At 40.8% G+C, this 18,622-nt stretch overlaps 1 protein-coding gene across 2 annotated transcripts in view; it reads right to left on the bottom strand.

Moving 5' to 3' along the window:
* Positions 1–260: 260 nt before the first annotated feature.
* col8a2 (collagen, type VIII, alpha 2) overlaps positions 261–18,622 on the bottom strand; it is a 36,302-nt gene continuing 17,940 nt past the window's right edge. For both annotated transcript variants that reach the window (XM_027000906.3, XM_027000905.3), the window contains exons 2-3: positions 6,705–6,891; positions 261–2,681 (exon numbers count right to left, since the gene is read on the bottom strand). In XM_027000906.3, the coding sequence (XP_026856707.2) occupies positions 772–2,681; positions 6,705–6,858 (2,064 nt within the window). In that variant the 5' untranslated portion in view covers positions 6,859–6,891 and the 3' untranslated portion in view covers positions 261–771. The remainder of the gene's footprint in view (positions 2,682–6,704; positions 6,892–18,622) is intronic.

An 18,622-nucleotide genomic window follows, 5' to 3' on the forward strand; every position in this document is an offset into this window, starting at 1 on the left:
ACAACTGATTAATTGTTCCTGCTTGGTTGGAAAAATAACCTTTAGTCATGCAGGTGTCTGTTCCTGATTTTCAGATATGATTGGCTACCTCCTCTCTAAAGCCTTTTGCTTCAAGGATAAGGACTATATTCTCCACATACACGTCAGTAAATCAGGCATATAAACAAGGAATTATAACTTTAATACTTAGTAAACTATGGGAGGCATTTATGCTCCCTAGAGTAAACATTAAAATGACCACGAGTAAAAAACATTACTGCTTTGACAATAAACATGTATCTTTTAATGTAAAATGTGGCCTTAAATAAAGAGCCTGAAGGGAAATGAGACGAAGTTACAGTTTGAACTGAATGTGACTGCAGCCAGGGGAACACATAGCCCCAGAGTCGAAAAGACGGAGTTCAATGGGAGGCAGAATATTTGTGTGCAGTCACATGGGTAAAACTGTTTCTTACACCTTGTCTGATTCTAATAAACAACATCAATTAAAATATCACAACAATTACAGCAACAACAATAATACAACAGTTATAATAACATTATAATATAGGCTGAAGATAAAAAAAATTCCAAAACAAACAAATAAACAAACAAAAAGAAAGTGAAACAACCGAATCAGACATTTCAAAGAGCTAAAACAGACACAGCATAAAGTTTTCATCTGTTTTTATCTCAGATTTTCTATAGATCAGTCTTTCCTGTTATCAATGTTGCAGGTGTTACTTGAGTGACTGCAGAACACTGTTAAAATAATTGATGTGTAAGGGATTGTTATGTAGGGCACAGTAGGAATCCTGAGAAGGATGAATGGATGTACTCAGTGGAGTAGAGCCCATTTGCTTGGTCAGACGGCATCTGCACCCAAACCTGGTCATTCTCCTTCAGCTCCAGCACTGCACTACCTGATGCCTGGTCCATATAGCCCTTTTTGTATTCATCATAGGTGTATGTGGCAGGTACATTGTTTTTGTACAGTGCCACCCACAGGCTGGTTCCCTTTACATGCACATGATAAGCAAAGTAATAGATTCCAGGCAGTGGGGAGGTGAAAATGCCAGTGGCAGGATTGTAAGCATTGTGTCCGTTGTACAGAGTCCTATCGAATTTTATTGGCATACCAGATGGTGGGAAGGGTGTGGTAAGAATGGCAGTAAAAGCAGGAGCTAAAGTGGCAGAAAGCTCACCAAGACCAAACTGTGGTTTTCCTGCACCTGGACCTATTGATTCTCCACCAATGTCAGGTCCTTGAAGTCCTGCCACGCTTGTATCGCCATTAGAAAGGCCAGGTGGGCCAGGTGGGCCAGGGGGACCTGGAAGACCTTGGACACCATTTATTCCTGGAGGACCTGGTTTTCCTGTTGGGCCTTGTGGACCAGGTATCCCCTGTTCCCCATTCTTTCCATTCCCTGGGGGTCCTGGTGGACCCTGTTCTCCTTTTAACCCTGGAATACCCTGTGGTCCCATATGGCCTGTTGGGCCTGGGATCCCGGGAATCCCAGATGTGCCACGTGGCCCTGGTGGTCCAGGTATACCGTTTTCACCTTTAGTGCCTGGTGGCCCACTCAAGCCAGGATTACCAGGCAAACCAATGTGACCTGCATCACCTTTAGGTCCTGGTTTTCCAGTGGCTCCACTCTGCCCAGGAAACCCTTTATCCCCTGGAAGGCCAGGTTTACCTGCCAACCCAGTGGGTCCCTGATCCCCCCGAAGTCCTGGCAAGCCTGGAGGCCCCTGAGGGCCCATCTCTCCCTTCAAACCAGGTATGCCATGTTTACCTGGAAGACCCATTGGACCTTGTATACCTGGAGGCCCTGGCTGCCCATTTGGCCCCATATCACCTGGTAGACCTTCTATCCCAGGTTCTCCTTTGTCACCTGGAGAACCTGGTAATCCAGAGGGACCTTTATCTCCTTTATGTCCTACAGGACCAGGTTTACCATAACCAGGAGCCCCAGGAAACCCAGGAGCACCCCTGAGACCTGGTTCACCCTTTGGTCCAGTTAGGCCTGGTCTACCAGATATACCATCTACCCCTGGTTTTCCCAACCCAGGTGCCCCTGGTGCCCCTTGAAGACCTGGAGACCCAACTGCCCCTGGAGGACCTTTATCTCCTGGAGCTCCTTGGTCTCCTTTTTGTCCAGAAGGCCCAGGTAACCCATCAAGTCCAGGCTTGCCCACACCTGGATTACCAGGAGCTCCAGGAAATCCTTGAAGACCAGTGGGTCCCCTGATGCCGGGTGGACCAGGCTTACCATTGCCATTTTCTCCTTGTAATCCTTTCTCACCAGGTATGCCACGGCTACCTTTTAGCCCTGGTTCACCTCTAGATCCTGGTGGGCCACGAAGTCCAGGAAGTCCTGGCTTGCCATTCAGTGAGAGACCTGCAGGCCCAGGGGACCCTGGTTGCCCTGGCAATCCCCGTAGTCCAGGCTCACCTTGAGGTCCCATCTCACCATTGTTTCCTGGGTGCCCTTTAGGACCAATCTTTCCTGGAAGACCTGGTAAGCCAGGTTTTCCAATTCCTGGCAACCCTGATGGCCCTTGGGGTCCGGTCTGACCATTAAGACCTGGTTTTCCAATCCCTGGTTTCCCTTGTAATCCTGGTGGCCCAGGTGGACCCCTAGGTCCTGGCTTTCCTTGAGGGCCTGGCTCACCTTTTACCTTCATAACAGGTGGAAACTCTGCAAAATAAAAATGTAAGTAATGATGCATAAGGGATTTTTGCATAAACCAATCTACCTTACCTTGCAATAATTACTAATGGTAAGATGAATACAGTAATCCAGTGTCCTAGTTGTGGTCATCTTTAACAATATAACATTTAGAACTTCTAGCAATATGTTTTAGAAAGAACATACTGTATATTCACTTACTTTTTATGAGCTCAACAAAGCAACAAGGTTTAAAACAACAGGTAAAATTATACTAAATATCTTTTCAAATCTATATCTTAATTTGAATAATCAAGCAATGTACAAATACTCAAAAAGCCTGTACTTCATTAGTCTTCACTGCTTTCAATCTGACAATGTTCACTTTGTATCAACAGGGTTTTAACTTTTGCTGTCATTGATTTAAAATATATGTCTGGGACATGCTCAATAAGAAAACTCCCACAAAACTGTAATGTACACAATGAGGCCAAGAAAACATCAAAGAACAATGGATTAAAGAATAATAAAGCCAGAAACAAAAGACAATGAGAAGATTAATGTTCCTCAGCAACACTCGACCTCTGTGGAATGTCTGCAGGGATGGTCATGACATTTACTAAGAATGTCTAAATGTGGTCAAGGACCACCAAACTTTGCTAGTCAAAGACACCAGCAAATCTTTGAAATATGTTTCAAACAACACCTTTCGTAAGAGAATTGTATTATGAAAGTTTGAAAATGCATTATAGTTCATTAATATTATTTGTAAACAGTATCTCAAAATAAGATCAAAGTTTTAGTTTAATCATTAGATTTATAAAAATTGGGATGCTTTGATAATTTACTTAGTGTAGCTTTGTATATTGTGTTTACATAAATTTAGAGTTAATTTCTGTATTCACTACTTCATGATATGCAACCAATATCAAATCAGCTGAGGCAAATTCTTAAATTGTGTTTTACTTCTTAACACAAACTGAAAATGGGGAGAGGTGTTAAGTGTGTTTTCAGCAGGAAAAAATCTTGACCATTGTCATCAGTTTTCACATCTTTTTGATGTGTGTGGCTGTCAGATAAACTTTCTCCATCATCAGAATGCTAATCTAAATAATAATAATAATAATAATAATAATAATAATAATAATAATAATAATAATAATAATAATGATAATAATAATAATGTAAATTAAATGCACCAGTAAGTAAAATGCACCAAACATCTGCAATAAGCTTATTTTAAAGTTTTTACATGGAAGGAGATCATTATCGTTAATCATAATATTGTCGATCTATTAGTCACGTTAGATGCCCTCTTGTGGTCTAACAGTTTATTGCAGTAAATCTATAAAAATACTTTCTGACATAATCGTTTTTACTAATTTATGCAAGTGAAAAAAAATCTTTGTGATTAATATTTAGTGAGGAAAACTTGCTGAGATAATGTACTAATTCTTTAATATGTATAGAAGTATTTTGTTTTAATTGCAATTACCATGTGAAGTACTAGGCACTAGATATACTATAAAATAATTGTTGAACCTCACTTTTTTTTGAAAAAATTCCAGGCAGCTTAATAAATAGGTTAGAGAAGAAAGGCATTTAAGCATACTATGGTACATTTTATTGTAATACATGTGTACATGTGAAAAAAATTCATTACATTTCTAAAATTCATGTAAATTCATTACATTAAATATCCTATAATTAAACATTAATAATCAGTAATAAACTTATCAGTACATAATGTGCATAGCAATAATCATACCAGCACAGAATTAAAAAATGTGGACTCCCTTTTAATATAAATGGTGCAGCCAGTGGCAAAAGTTTCATTTCAGCTTTGAGGGAGGGGGCATCGCTCACATCACCAAACCTAACACACTATATGAGTAATGTGAGCAGGAATGACCAAACATCGTACCCCCCACCCCTCCAAAGCTATGCCTAAGGGTTCAGCATAGGAGCACCTAGCCTTGACAGTATTATATTTCCAATGTCCACTAGGTGGTAGTAGCTGCACTGGACTGCTGTGATTAACAGTTCAGACAAAACCAGGTCACAATGTTTTGCAATACAGCAGTTTTAAAAGTTGTAAAACACATTTATTTATCCCTTTTCCATCTATATGATGTTACATTACAAAACAAAATTTTAAGTTACTAATTACAATTTCTGGAGAGTGAAAGTGCTATATAACAGTCACATATTTTATTCAAAATTAATGTATAATTGACATATCTGGGGTTTCCAGAAAAAGCCCTGATCTAAAGTGGTGTGAATGATTACCTGGGGTATTATATTAATAGCTCTTTGTGGTCCTGGGATGCTGGGATGTACTGATTCCATGACTGATTTTTATGAATTTACATGCCATATATTCTTATGAATTTACATGCCATAAATAGATACATTCAGCTACATCCCACAGTACAGTTGCACCTGTAGCAATATCGAAATGCAGTACCAAATAAGGAAAACGCACACAGTGTGAGGAGCAGTGAAAAGTAAATAATCTCTACATGGTTACCTCCACTGTGAAAGAAGACACACACACACACACACACACACACACACACACACACACACACACACACACACACACAAACACAAAGAAAGAAGCTGACCAACTAAAACACAGGTAACAGCTACCAGATGCTGATATGAGCAAGTCTTGTATGGCTTTCCAAAACCAATCAAGGGTTTAGCAGCAGCTGCCAAAATGTCAGCACAAACAGCTACAGGCAACATTAAAGTCTCTTTAATGAGACTAAAACTTATCTGAAGGCTTGTTTGGGCAAATGTTTTTATACTCTGAGATTTATTTACACTTAATTGTTTTTGTTGTCCCATTTAACATCTAAATTTAACATGAAAATTCTTTAAATAAGAAAATATCAATTTTTATGTTTTCATTTGATTAACTTAAAAATTAAACAAGAGGTAATAAGCAAAACATTTAGGAATTTTGATTAACATGCTACTCTTCATACCTCAAAAAAATCTGATGACTCATTATTTCCTGATTTATTCATTGGTTTGTCATAGAGCAGTCAAAGCATGACATACAAATGTATTATTCTCTACTATATTTCTGATTTATCTAAATATGATTTTGTCTAGTTATGTGTCTAGACAAGGATATGAAAGGCTCCCGAGTCAGTCAACCTGCAGTAATTACACTGAGTAAGCCAGACATCTCCATTAGGATCTTAAACCAGCAGGCAAACCAATCAAAGCCCATATAAAACCGGAATGACTTAAGACCTCATGACCATAAACAATTATGCTCTATTCTCTCTTTCTTTACTTGTGAAATAGAGACCTATATTCTACAGATGAAGAATAAGTGTTTGCATCCAGGGAGAGACTCAAAACAAACCTGGCCTGGCTTTCTTATCACCACCAGGGCTTTGACCTTTTTTACACTGTTTCTGACCATGTTTTCATGTCCCTCATCTCCGCTATGAGTCTCTTCCTGGCAGACCTGGGACTGGAGTATATGTGGCTGTGAAATACTGCCCCAAAGGGAGCTCACCTCAACCCACCCTGCCCATCTTTAGCTTTCCCTCTTCTTCTAGCTCCTCCTCTAACAGAGCCACAATACTCTTCATAAATCAGTGAAGGGAGAGGAGACATTAAATGACCAACTGTTCCTGTCCTTTCATTGTACATGCTTGCTGCTTTCACTGCCTGACACATGTTTGGCTCTCCTCCCTGACCCTATAATTGCCTGGAGAAGCTACATTGTTCAGACTGAACATACAGAAATCGGGTACTATACTGAGGTTTGACACAGTATTATAAAATGCTGAATTGTTTATGTGGTATTCTGATGTCTACAGAAGATTTGGAGAATGTTTGACACCTTCATCCAAAAATGTTATCTCTTACCAAACACTGGGGTGACTATGTAATATCTACAAATATGGAAAAGAAAAGCAGGATACAGAATGATGATTGATGAATGATTATTTTGTATGTGCTAAAGTTACACTCACCTTAATGAATGTATTGTGGTTAATTAATTTGCTAATTATTAGTTATACTTACCAAGATATTGGCCTTTCCCCTCTCTGAATGGGGGTCCAACTGGCCCCTTCATCATAGGCTGCATGTACTTCATCTGGGGCATAGGGGGGGCATAGCCCCCTCCCAGAACTTTGCCCCCTAGCATCAGCGCCACACATATGGATACCAGCAGCATGGTCTATTGCCTCTTGGGCTCTGTGCCTCCAATCTGAGGAGAGAAAGAGAGAACGGATAAATGAGATTAATGTTCTACTACTTGCCATTCCACAGATAAATGCTTTGTAACATGTGGCATTTGCTCCTTTTAGGGAGAGATTTTCACACAAGATAGTCTATTGGGAAAATCTAATTAAAACATTAGTGTCAGTGAGAGATAGATGTGCCAAAGGTTTCTGGAAGGTGAAGTAAACAAATCACTGCATATTATCAAATTACTGTATAATTTCCAAATCACTGTAAACTCCATGTCAGGTGTTTGCAACTCACAACATGCCATACTTGTACTTTAGTAAGGAATGAGACCTTATTACTTCTAGAGTATTTTGCATTAAAACATCCATAAAAATCCCATAATCTGCCTAATTTACATTTGCTTTAGTAATGTCCTTGGTTAATTTTCAGTCCCACACCAGGCAATACTAGAACCAGCAGCTAGGATTGATATTAACACAGTCATGCACAAATAATTCACCCTACATGACTCTATAGGTGATGACTACTATGTGACTGAGCAGATGGAACCAAATGCACCCCCAGAACTGTATGGTGCAATCCTCCTCTTGCATGATTGGCTTCTGGGCTGGCCACTGCCTAAATGGAACTGAACTCACCAAGGTTCAATAAGCATGGGTGCCAAGGTAGAGGCTGGGCCCAGGGCTCTTACCTCTGCCTGTTTGTTTAACCTGTCATTCCCTGTGACAGCTGTGCCTGTTTGCTTTAATTTGCTCCAGGAAGGAATGATAATTTCATCCTCATGTTACTCATCGTACCATGTATTTACACAGATCCGATCAGGTGTATGGGAGAGACCACTGGGTGGGAGCAGAGAGGTGGTAATTGCATTATAAATCACTGGGCTCTAACAGTGGTGACATCTAGGATATGAAATCTGAGGGAAATTGATTTAGTCTGTGGATTGTATCTGTGAACCTACAGAGTCCTCTTCTCCATGTTTATGCTCTCCTTAGACCTCCACACTCCTTAGACTCTAAATTTTCCACTTGCCATGATCACTTCTAGACCACTTCCCACTGGACAGGCATACCTGGACTTCGGTTCAAATTGTGACCCACAGAGTACCATCTGAGGAAGGCCTGCTGGACACAACCAAGGCTCCACTGAGGGAAGCACTTCTGAAATCATGTCCAAAAGCACATGGATATCCTATCCATGGCCTCCACAGTTCACAGGCTTCAGTTTGCCGTCCTCAGTGTTGTTCTTGGAGCTTGGGTGGCCTGGCCTAGACACATTCCTAATCTACTTCACTTCCTCCTTCCCTTGCAGTGACAGCTTGACACTCATGCTCATAACCACAACTCTGAATACAAAATGGAGAACTCACATATTAGTTTGGCTGCAAGTACATGTGCAAGGCCTAACGGTTGGTTAAACCAGCAATACCAGCACACAGCAGAAGTCTCTGTTGACTGTAACCAAAGGCATAGTGTAGCAGTGCAAAAATGTTTTATCTACAGGTGTCAGGGCTAGCTAAAAAAGTATTTGAAGTCATCAAGCTCTTTCACTTTCATGCTGATTTCAAGGTCATTCTGAGAGCTGTTTTATAATTAGCCCTCATTATGATTTCCTTATGGGCTTATTGTTGCCATTCATTTGTGCTTTTTCTAAAGTATAAAATAATCTCCTTGTTAAAGAGCACTACATTTAGATGCCTTGGCACATAGCCACAGAAAATAAGCATTTTTTTTGAGGGAAAGTGCACAGTGCAGTATGACCACAGTATATAAATTAATTTCTTTCAACTACACGTCTGTTGAACGTCTGTGTCAAAAAACAAGTGAGAAGAAGGGAGCGAGACAGGCAGAAGCAATGAGTAATGGCAAAGAGGAAATCTACGTAGAACAGCAGCTCCACGACTGCAAGTCTTCCTACAAAGAGACTGATCCTGCTGCAGACCCCCACAGCATGTTCTGGATTGGGAGACAAAAGCAAAGCAAGCCCTGGCATGTTCTTTCCAAACTGGGCAATGTTCCATTTTTCCACCTTTATCATTTTCTTTATTATTATTATTATTATTATTATTATTATTATTATTATTATTATTAAGCCTGGAAGAGAGGTGAAGGGTCTTTTTGACTCCAAGGGGAAACGTTTGGGCTGAGTTCTCATACTGAGCTTATTCTCCCATGGTGGTACACATAGTTCTGTGGTTTGTTGATCTTTTTTCTTTTAAACTTCCATGTAAAGATGTGAAGCTCAAAAACCATGAGCAAGCCTTTGTAATTGGTCACGTCTATGCTTGCATCTGTGTTAGCGCTTGCTAAAAAACACACACTTCCTCTTAGTTCTCATGTGTAGCCATTTCCCACTCCAGGAAAAACACAATCATGAGACAGTCTGGGAGGGAAAGCAGGGAGGCCAGAAAGAAAGTGAGGATGAGAGAGAGAGAGAGAGAGAGAGAGAGATAGATAGATAGAGAGAGAGAGAGAGAGAGAGAGAGAGAGAGAGAGAGAGAGAGAGAGAGAGAGAGAGAGAGAAAGCACGAAAATGGTGGTGGCAGCTAAATGTTTGGTCGTTCAATGCTTGGCTGCAGTTGGTTAGGGGGTTAACTGTTCCTAGGGCTTGTGGTTTTGTGGGGATGCTAATTTAGATGTCTTTAACAGTGTACCCTACATAGAGCAGGCATCTTAACACCGTGAGTGATTGGAATCAGAGGCCAACACAATCTGTTTATCAAATGTTTTTCTTGAAAAGAGCTGCAGACACATTTAAATAGTCTCACATTCTGTCTAGCCAAGTGTTCACCCGGGTATGTGCACAAACTTGCACACTTTGTGTTTACAGCATTCAGCTAAGGTTTAAAACACACACACACACACACACACACACACACACACACACACACACACACACACACACACACACACACACACACTAACGCTTCTGAGGAACCAGAGCCATTCACAACAATTAAAGATAAGGCCACCCAAACAAACCTGAAATGGACCAATATGGCAAACAGCAGTGGGCTTATTTAAAACAGATTTACAAAAAAAATCCCAACCAAACAAAAAACCCCACAGAACCCAAACCCCAAAGCTACCAAAATTCAAAACAGAAGAGAAAAGAAGAAATAAAGAAGCAGACTCCTTAAGACTCCTTAAGGTTTGCTGTCCTTAAGACAACACAACCTTAATTGTGTTCTAGTCAACTTTAAAACACAATGCTACACAAGAAGAACTTCACAACTGTCCTCTAACCAGGCCTGTGAAATGCTGTAAAAAAGAGAAAAGTTTTCACAGGCTCTCTTCTGAAGGCTTATGCAGTTCCCTGACAGACAGACATGGAACAGTGGTGCACTTTTATAGTGCGCTTTTGCTTGGCCACTTTCACTTCTATTAACCATGAATGACTGAGACCAGGACTGACAGAATCATCTTTAAACTCACCATGGCAGCTCAGGTAGCAACAGTGGCAGCCAGAACATCAGAACCCCAAGATCCACAAATATTCTGCTGAAAGAAGTAGACCTTCTTGTCATCAGATTTATTCAGTGACAGGAGGCTCTTACCAGTGTTTAGGCAGTGTGCATTATACACCACAGTGCTAAACCCACTACCATCCCACAGGGGGCCTGTAGAGCAGTACCCTTCTAAGGTGGAGACAGAGCATTCACCAAAGGCAACACTGCCATCTCTGAGAGTGGCACATGTTCCTCTGGCTCCTATTTTACAAACTGTACAAGCACTGATACACTCTCACACCTAGGTACAGACACAGACACAGACAGACAGACACACACACACACACACACACACACACACACACACACACACACACACACACACACACACACACATTCTCTTTATTACTTTGTCCTCTCAACACATACAAACATTTACTCTATCTAATGAACACAGAGTGTTAAGTTGAAGCGCATGTATGTATGTTTTTTTAATTCAAGGGCATGTGCCTGGTTGAGAGACAATGCTTTTTGAGGTGGATAGAGAGAGAAGGAAATTGGTTATGAGGTCTTTTTTTGGAGAATCCCCTTTTCAGCATGAAGTAAGCTCCATGAGGGACTAAGTGGTACTTAGTCCACTTCTGTCCACCATCTTCATTTTGCTTGCTTATTTTTAACCTAATATTTGGGACCATACCACTTATAACTCACCTGTAGTTCTTTCTTTGCTCTGAACAAACATACATGAGCAATTATGACCACCATGCTCATTTTGAACACATTATTTGAACATGGTTTAAGTTCTCTTTCCAATGGCATGGCACATTAATGGTAGCCGACACCAAGCTCCTGGGTTAAATTAAACAGCGGCACTACTAAATTGCTTCACAGAGAGCATTTCTTAGAGATGATGGATTGTGAAGGGGTCCTATACCCTGCAGCCATCTCCCTGCTAGGTCGATATTTAACAGAATCATTAGATGTAAATTATCCATTTAATGCTACGGGGAGCATTGCTGAAGCATGATGTAAGATGTTTACACTTCCAGAGCCAGACTGGTCTTTCCCCTTCGGTTTTCCATCCTTCCCACTGTGACCAGAGCTCCCAGCATTCCCCAGATCACACCAGGGATTATGCAAGGCCTTCAGCTAAGGCTCTTGTCAAATAATGTGTCAGGCCGGATAATTTAATCATCCCTCCCTTGATGTTTCTCCATTCCTGAACAGACCTTCCACACATGCAGAGCAAGGGAGGTTTGGCTAGTGGTGTCAGGGATGTGGAAAATGTTTCACAGCAAATCTGATGTGCCTCTTTTATTCCTTTCCCTTCTGTAAATGTTGTATGTAACACAGTACACAACAGACATCATCCATCTCTCTTGTCTTTTTTGCTGACTTTGTGAGTGATGCATGTGTCATGGGTAGAGGTGGGAATAGAGAGTGAGGAATTGTGTACACGCAGATGCCTACATGCACAGTGAGGGCTACCTAAGAGATTGCATTCACAATAACAGGATGTGTTTCAGAAGCATGGGCATTAGCCAAGGGAAGCAGTTCAGGATCATTATGAAGAAACATTTTCTTGGTCTAAACAAGACACTGGCCACTATGGTGTCTGGAGAAAGAAGTTTGAAAGTATGCAGTCTTGGTTTTCTATGTGGTATTAGTTGGAAAGTTTCTCTAACAAACACAAATCTTCTCTAACAAACAAATCTCTTTATACATAAAGTGTGCAGTACTTTTTGAATGGCCAAAAAGTGGTAAATGGTTTACTTTGAGCCTTTGCATTTTCAAATGTAATCAGGAATAGTCACATTTAGCACCTGGTTATAGATACACTCACATGCACACACATGTATATTGTGGTGAGAACTCTTTTGTCTTCAGGCAACTGAGATGCAGTACTACAGATGCACTACAGACTACAGAGATGCACTACAGATCATCTACAGACTTCATGAATGTATAACCAAACTATTCTGCATTTTAGCATGTCATGACAGAAAACAATAAGAGCTCTTCAGATGGAACAGTAAACATTTTCAGCGACAGATACATCTGTAAAAGGGAGTCCTACTGAGACTAATTTTGTTTTGGTATTTTCTAAAGAAACATAATTAAAATGACAGAATATAGTCCAGGTGTTACCTTAAAACAAGACAGACTGGTTCACAGCAAAGCACAGCAATTCTTTCCAACTGCACATGAGAGGAAAAACAAATTCTCAAACATCCCAACCCTACACACCCATTAAGCCTCAGGATTTTGGGAGACAGCCAGCAGACAGAGCTATACCTTTTTCTGAGGCTTGGCTGTGGAATTCATATAATCAAGAATTTCAATACTCTGCCATCTCAAAGCGCATGGAGTCCAAACCTGTTCCTCTTCCATGGACTAACCTAGTAAAACTCTTTCAAATCAAATCAAGGCTGAAAATGTGAATAAATTAATTAGTGTCAGGAGAAATGTTAAAGAGAGACTACTGTTTTGTAGCTCTAACCTCTTGACTAAATGACTGGAGCTCATTTGGGTTTTCTTGCATTACCTCAGCTCTGGCTGTGGCCTTGTCGAACTGTCTGTCGAGTGTGTGTTGTCTGTCTGCTCTGCTTTTCTCTCTGACCTATCTCTCTTCGGACACAGACACAATATGATCCTTCCCTGCCTGCTCTATCAACAAGCTCTGTTTTTCCCCTTACTTCTCTCTCTGTCTCTCTCTCTGTCTCTCTGTCTCTCTCTCTCTCTGTCTCTCTCTCTCTCTCTGTCTCTCGCTCCCTTATTCCATGACTTATTCGATGTAGAACTGGCAAGGGCATTTCTTTTTTCTCTCCTTCTCTTTTCCTCTGTTCTCTCTCCTCCAAATACCCTCTCCCCCCAACCACACCATCTCTCTGCAGCACATTGCCTGTGTGAATGCTCTTATTGTGGGCTGCCAAGGCCTGACGAAGCAGAGAGCTTTTTTTCCTCCCCACGTCTCTGCTTTTAAACATTGACACGTGCTGGCTGCTCCCAACTCACATTTTTCCCAGCTGGTGATCGAAAGAGAGTGGGAGTGGAGGAGCAAGCATGAAAGGATGGATATATGAATAGATGCAGGGAGGCTGGATGACAGAAGTGTGTGGCAGCAATACACAGAGGACTGTTAAAAGACCAGCTGCTGGCATTTTTTTTGTTCCTGTGGCCTGAGCCATGTATTTGGGCTCGATGACGAATGGCTAGCATTGCTCCTCCATGTGGGTGGTACATGTCAGTGGAGTGAGACTTACATGCATAGGTGAACTCCATGGACATTTCCACTGGGAGGGAAACATGCTCATGTGTAGTGTATCTTTTGGGGCCCCAGAAATTCATGGGGCCAAGATAATTATGGGATCCACATAGTCTTTAGTATGTATAGAGCATGATAAATGAACACTGTACTTCCTGCTCTTCTACAGAAGCCATCCAAATATTTACCTTACAGATGAATCCATTTACAATTGGAATTGTTGTTTCTGTGTCATGAGATGAAACTTGAAGTCAGTTAGAGACTGCAATTATCCAGCTAATGCATGTATGCTGTTTCTATGTAGTGTGTGAAATTTTGGATACCACATAATAGGTGAAATCTCACTTAATCTTAGAAATATTACTTACTCTGAAATCTCACTCTTCTTCAACACTGCATGCCTTCATGTTGTGTCATAGCACTGCTCTGGTCCATTTCCTATTAAAACAGTCTCTAAGATCAGGGCTTATGTTTCTGGGAGCTGGAAATGTTGTCCACAAAGGTGCAGAAGAAAATGCTTACTGAGGCATTCTTAGCCACTGTGTCTTCATTCTATCCTATTTCAGATGTGTGCCCCAGCAAAGACCGCTCTTCCTCCATCATTGATGAATGGTCCAAGATAAAAGCTAATGTGCTCACAGCCTTTTGTATGTGCTCATAGCATGGTTGTCAGCTAAAGGTGGTCAGCCTCCTTCATTACAGTGGGGGAGTGGGGGGAAGGGGTGAGGGGTTGAGTGAGATGGGGAATGATAAGGTCTAGGAAATCTTTGTAAAATACTTCTAAAATGAATGAAGTACCTCTGTGTTCTGATGCTGATTGAGTAGGTTTGCTCCATTAACACACAAAGATGAAAGGCCAGATCCATTAACCTAAGAGCAGGGTCCAGGCTTGGTAAGTTGGAGAAGTTTTGAAAAACCAAAAAATCTTCTCATTGCTGTCCTGTGTGAAGTGAAGGAAATTAAATCTATTGATATCCATGTCCTATAATCTTGAAATACATTATGAAGATTGTCTCTACTCCAAAGCAGCCCCATTATGAGTTCTATTGTGATTGTATTCTTGTCTGACAGGGCCTCTCTCGCTGATATTTGCACAAGCAGACCTTTACAGGGCCCCATTACACCTCCAGCTTAGAAATACAAGACTGTGAGGTTCATTTCTCAAAGCATGTGTATGTGTGCACAAGTGTGTGTATGTGTGAAAGTGGAAGAGAGCATGTGTATATGTCTGTGGTGGTGTGGATGTGTGTATAAACCAGATTTTAAGTGCTCTTCTCATAAAGGATACATTGGCCCCAGAATAAAATAGCATTTTTCATGTCAATCCATTGCCTGACAGATAGATTTTTGCCTTTTGCATGGGAAAAAGTAAAGAGCATAATTTTTCAAGGTTTAGTTTAAGCTAATATAATGGCTGTTGGAAAAACATTATTCAGTAGGGAAACTCTGACCACATCCCATTTTAGGAGAGTGATCTCTGTCACTTTATAGGAGTCAGGCAATGAGAAGCAGCTTAGAGTTAGTTAAAGCCTGCACTATAGTTTATTTCCTGGATGTGATATTTCCTTTTTTTCAAATTACTCTTAATTGTTGGTCTTTAACACTTAACAGAAGCATTTTAATTAAACCAGTAGGTTGGTAATCAGCACAAAAGGCTCCAGCTGGACCTTGTAATTGGAAGTACAATTCCACATAGCCATTGCCCCCTACTGGTCAGTACTGTTCCAAGTCTTTGACTACTTTTCCAGATTCCATCAAGCTCAAAACCACACAAAGTACTAAAAATGTTTATTTATTTATTTATTTATTTATTTATTTATTCCTGAAAGCTTGAGCATACGTCTGTTTATAGATCTGAGCAGGCATTTGTCAGACAGATCACTGAAAATTTGAATTTGACCACCTGAGCCTTCATACTGAGAACAGCAGGAAAGAGTGCATTTGAATTCATCTTTTACTACAGTACACTACATTTTTATATGTAGAGACAGGGAAAGAGAGACCTTCAGAGTACTTGCTTGAGTGTGAGTGAGGTGTTCAGTGGCATGCAGATACTAATACCTGTTCTGTGAGAAGACGAACAAAAATACAAATCGGCTCTGTCTAGACTATATGGCTTTTGAAAGGTTCTGCAATCACTAAATTCATTAATGACTCTTGGCAAACCAATAAGGGATCCAACCAAGCTGCAAACATCAAAAACTCAACAAATGAAGGTTGAAACTGTGCAGACACTATTATAATTCACATCACACAACATCATTTCCTCAGCACATCTGGAAAACTCTACCAAGCCTCGCACCTCATTACCCATGTATTGCTATGAACGTTTCTTTCACACACAATGCAAACTGAAAAAGATATACACACCAGCTAGTTGCTCTGAACCTTGTATGAACAATTCAGGATTAAACATTGCCACAGGGAAAACAAACATAATCAAATGAAGTTATACAGTGTCAACGAACCACAAACAGGGCCAAACTGCTAAGAAAGAAAGCACATATCAGCAGGAGTCTGTGAGGCCGAGCGCTCAGCCTGTGAGGCTGAAGCTAAAGAGAGGGTGAGAGGCGAGACTTCCCTCACTGTCCTGTACACCTCCCCGGATGTGCCTTCACCATGAAGATGCACAGAATCATGTGGGAAGAAGGTGGCACAGTATAAATCTTGGCCAGGCCTGGAGCTGGACAGGAGCAGTGTTTCTTCTTGAAGCAGGGGTAAATGTAATATTTCCTCCCTCAGAGTTATGGCATAGTCAAGGCTTGCTTCTGTCTTTTCTCAGCCTCTTCCATTTCTCTGCTTTTGTTTAGCTGTCCTCACACCCTCTACAGATATTTTGCAGCTGGAACCGGCTTTTCATCTGCTTGGTAACTCTCTTGATCATTTGGGGCATTTTGCCTTTAGCAGTTTTGAATCAAATCCTCAAAGTTTATCTGTCTGACAGAGGGGAGAATGTTTAGGCATGGTTTGGGCAGGTACGATGATTTGCATCATGAATCAACTGATATGAATTTGTATACACCAATGTTGGGCTTGGCATATTTATAGAGGTCTATTCTTAAGAGAAGTACTAACAAGGGGGCAAAAGAAAATTTCCCTTCCCTAATTATCTCAAAACTTTTAATGTGATTTAATTTTGAGGAAAACTAGGAATCATAATCTCTGTTACAGTCATAAACATACCAAAATTAAGGCAAATTTGTGGTTAATGGGCTGTTAAAGTATCTGGGGCTCATTCAAACTTACCTAAACTGAAAAACATCCAAAGTGAAAGAATGAACAAAAAAAAAGAAGAAGAAAAAATAGAGTAAGCACAGATAATTACATCTTCCAGAAACCCATTTCCACCTGTTCACTTGCATTCCTGTATCCATGCCAACCCTCATTAAAAGTCTGAGTGAATTCAGTCACGGCCAGATTAGACACACTAATGCCTATCCTGATTATTCATGAGCTAAAAATGCAAAATTAGAGGCTAAACAAGGATGTTTTCACATACTGGATTTAAATTGTTTTTTAGGAGTCTTTATATTAATTATATTTAATTATTCTGCTGATACCAAATAAATGAGAATAATTACCATTTGATTCAATTAAGGCAACAGTAACTTAACCAAATGTCTTTGATTATCTTGGGATTTGCACTGTTTGGTATTCATCTCTGGACTGGTCTAAGAGGAGTAAGCTTAATTCATTAGAATTCCAAGTTTGTTAACAAACCATCCCCAAAAAGAAGAGGAAGAACAACAACAACAAAATCACAGAAAAATTTAAATCATGGCTGATAAGGGCGAAACCTTGAATCTCCTAAAAAATGTGAAAATATCTAGAAGGGCTATATTGGAAAATAAACATGTACCAAAGAACCACTAACTGCTTATTGTTAACGTAAGCTCTGCATGAGAACATTCAGTTCAGAAAAAGCCACTATTGTGCTGAGTGAGAATGTCTGGCTCTAAAAGTCCAAGCCTCTGCAGGGTGGGCAGCTTCATGCTGTTATGAGTGAAAACAAGCAGTAGTGAGTGAGAGCCTCCAGGCTGGGCAGAGAGAGGCACTGTTGTCTCGGCAGACAGTGTTTGCGCTGCTGTTTCCCAGATTTGTTTAAAGGGTGTTGTTAAGCAAACGGGTGTAAAGCACAGGGCAGGCAGTGGGAAGACTGATGTGAGGAGGTAGCCCCAGTGGTCTGTGAACTAACTACCTACCTCAGTGATATTATGTCATGGGGGAGAAAAATGTGTTGCTGTGTGTGCCTGACACTCGCTCCTTTCCCATAAAGTGACTCATCAATGTCAACAACCTGTCAGGAATGGTGGCAACTAAAAAGGCCCCTTGTTTGAGTGCTTAAAGTACCACATTGTACTGCGCCCCATTTGTGCTGATGGCCCGATACTACCTCTGTAAGGCAGAGGAGGGGAAAGGGGAGCACTTTATTTAGGGATCTAGAGTGCTGCACACTGGAGAGCCCTCAGGGGAAAGAGTGGGAAGAGGAGAACATGCCCATCAGACACGCACACCCCCTGTAGTCTGTTTTAAGAAGAGGACTCCACTTGACTGCTATGTGCCTGTGAGGATTTACTCAGCCCTGTGATCTAAAAGAGCTGGGGCAGTCAACTGTAACCAAAGTGTGAAGATGGATGAGAGGGGAAAGACACAGAGAGATAGAGAGAGAGAAAATCCAGTAAAACATGTAGGAGTACAGAAACCACATATGGTTCAAACTTTTTAATTCTTATTGGGGTGCACGTGCCATCACTATACTTGTTTGAAAACACATCGTTCAGCAGTGAAAGAAAGTTAAGAATAGTGTAATCTGTAAAATGGGTGCTGAAGCTAACACTATGCAGACTCTGTGTAGGAAACACAAGCCTGTCAAACAAATTGTGGGCAGAGACATGAAAGCCATTTTGTTTGATCTCAGACTTGAATACCACTCACAATTTAGGAAAAAAAGCTTGGAGTACCATGTTCCTCCACCCCCTTGAATTTCTTTAAAGTTCACTCTTTGATATAGAAGTTTTTCCCCTTTCCAGTACA

This window comes from Electrophorus electricus, chromosome 2, assembly GCF_041902795.1.
Source record: "Electrophorus electricus isolate QZ-2024a chromosome 2, ASM4190279v1, whole genome shotgun sequence".
NCBI lineage: Eukaryota > Metazoa > Chordata > Actinopteri > Gymnotiformes > Gymnotidae > Electrophorus > Electrophorus electricus.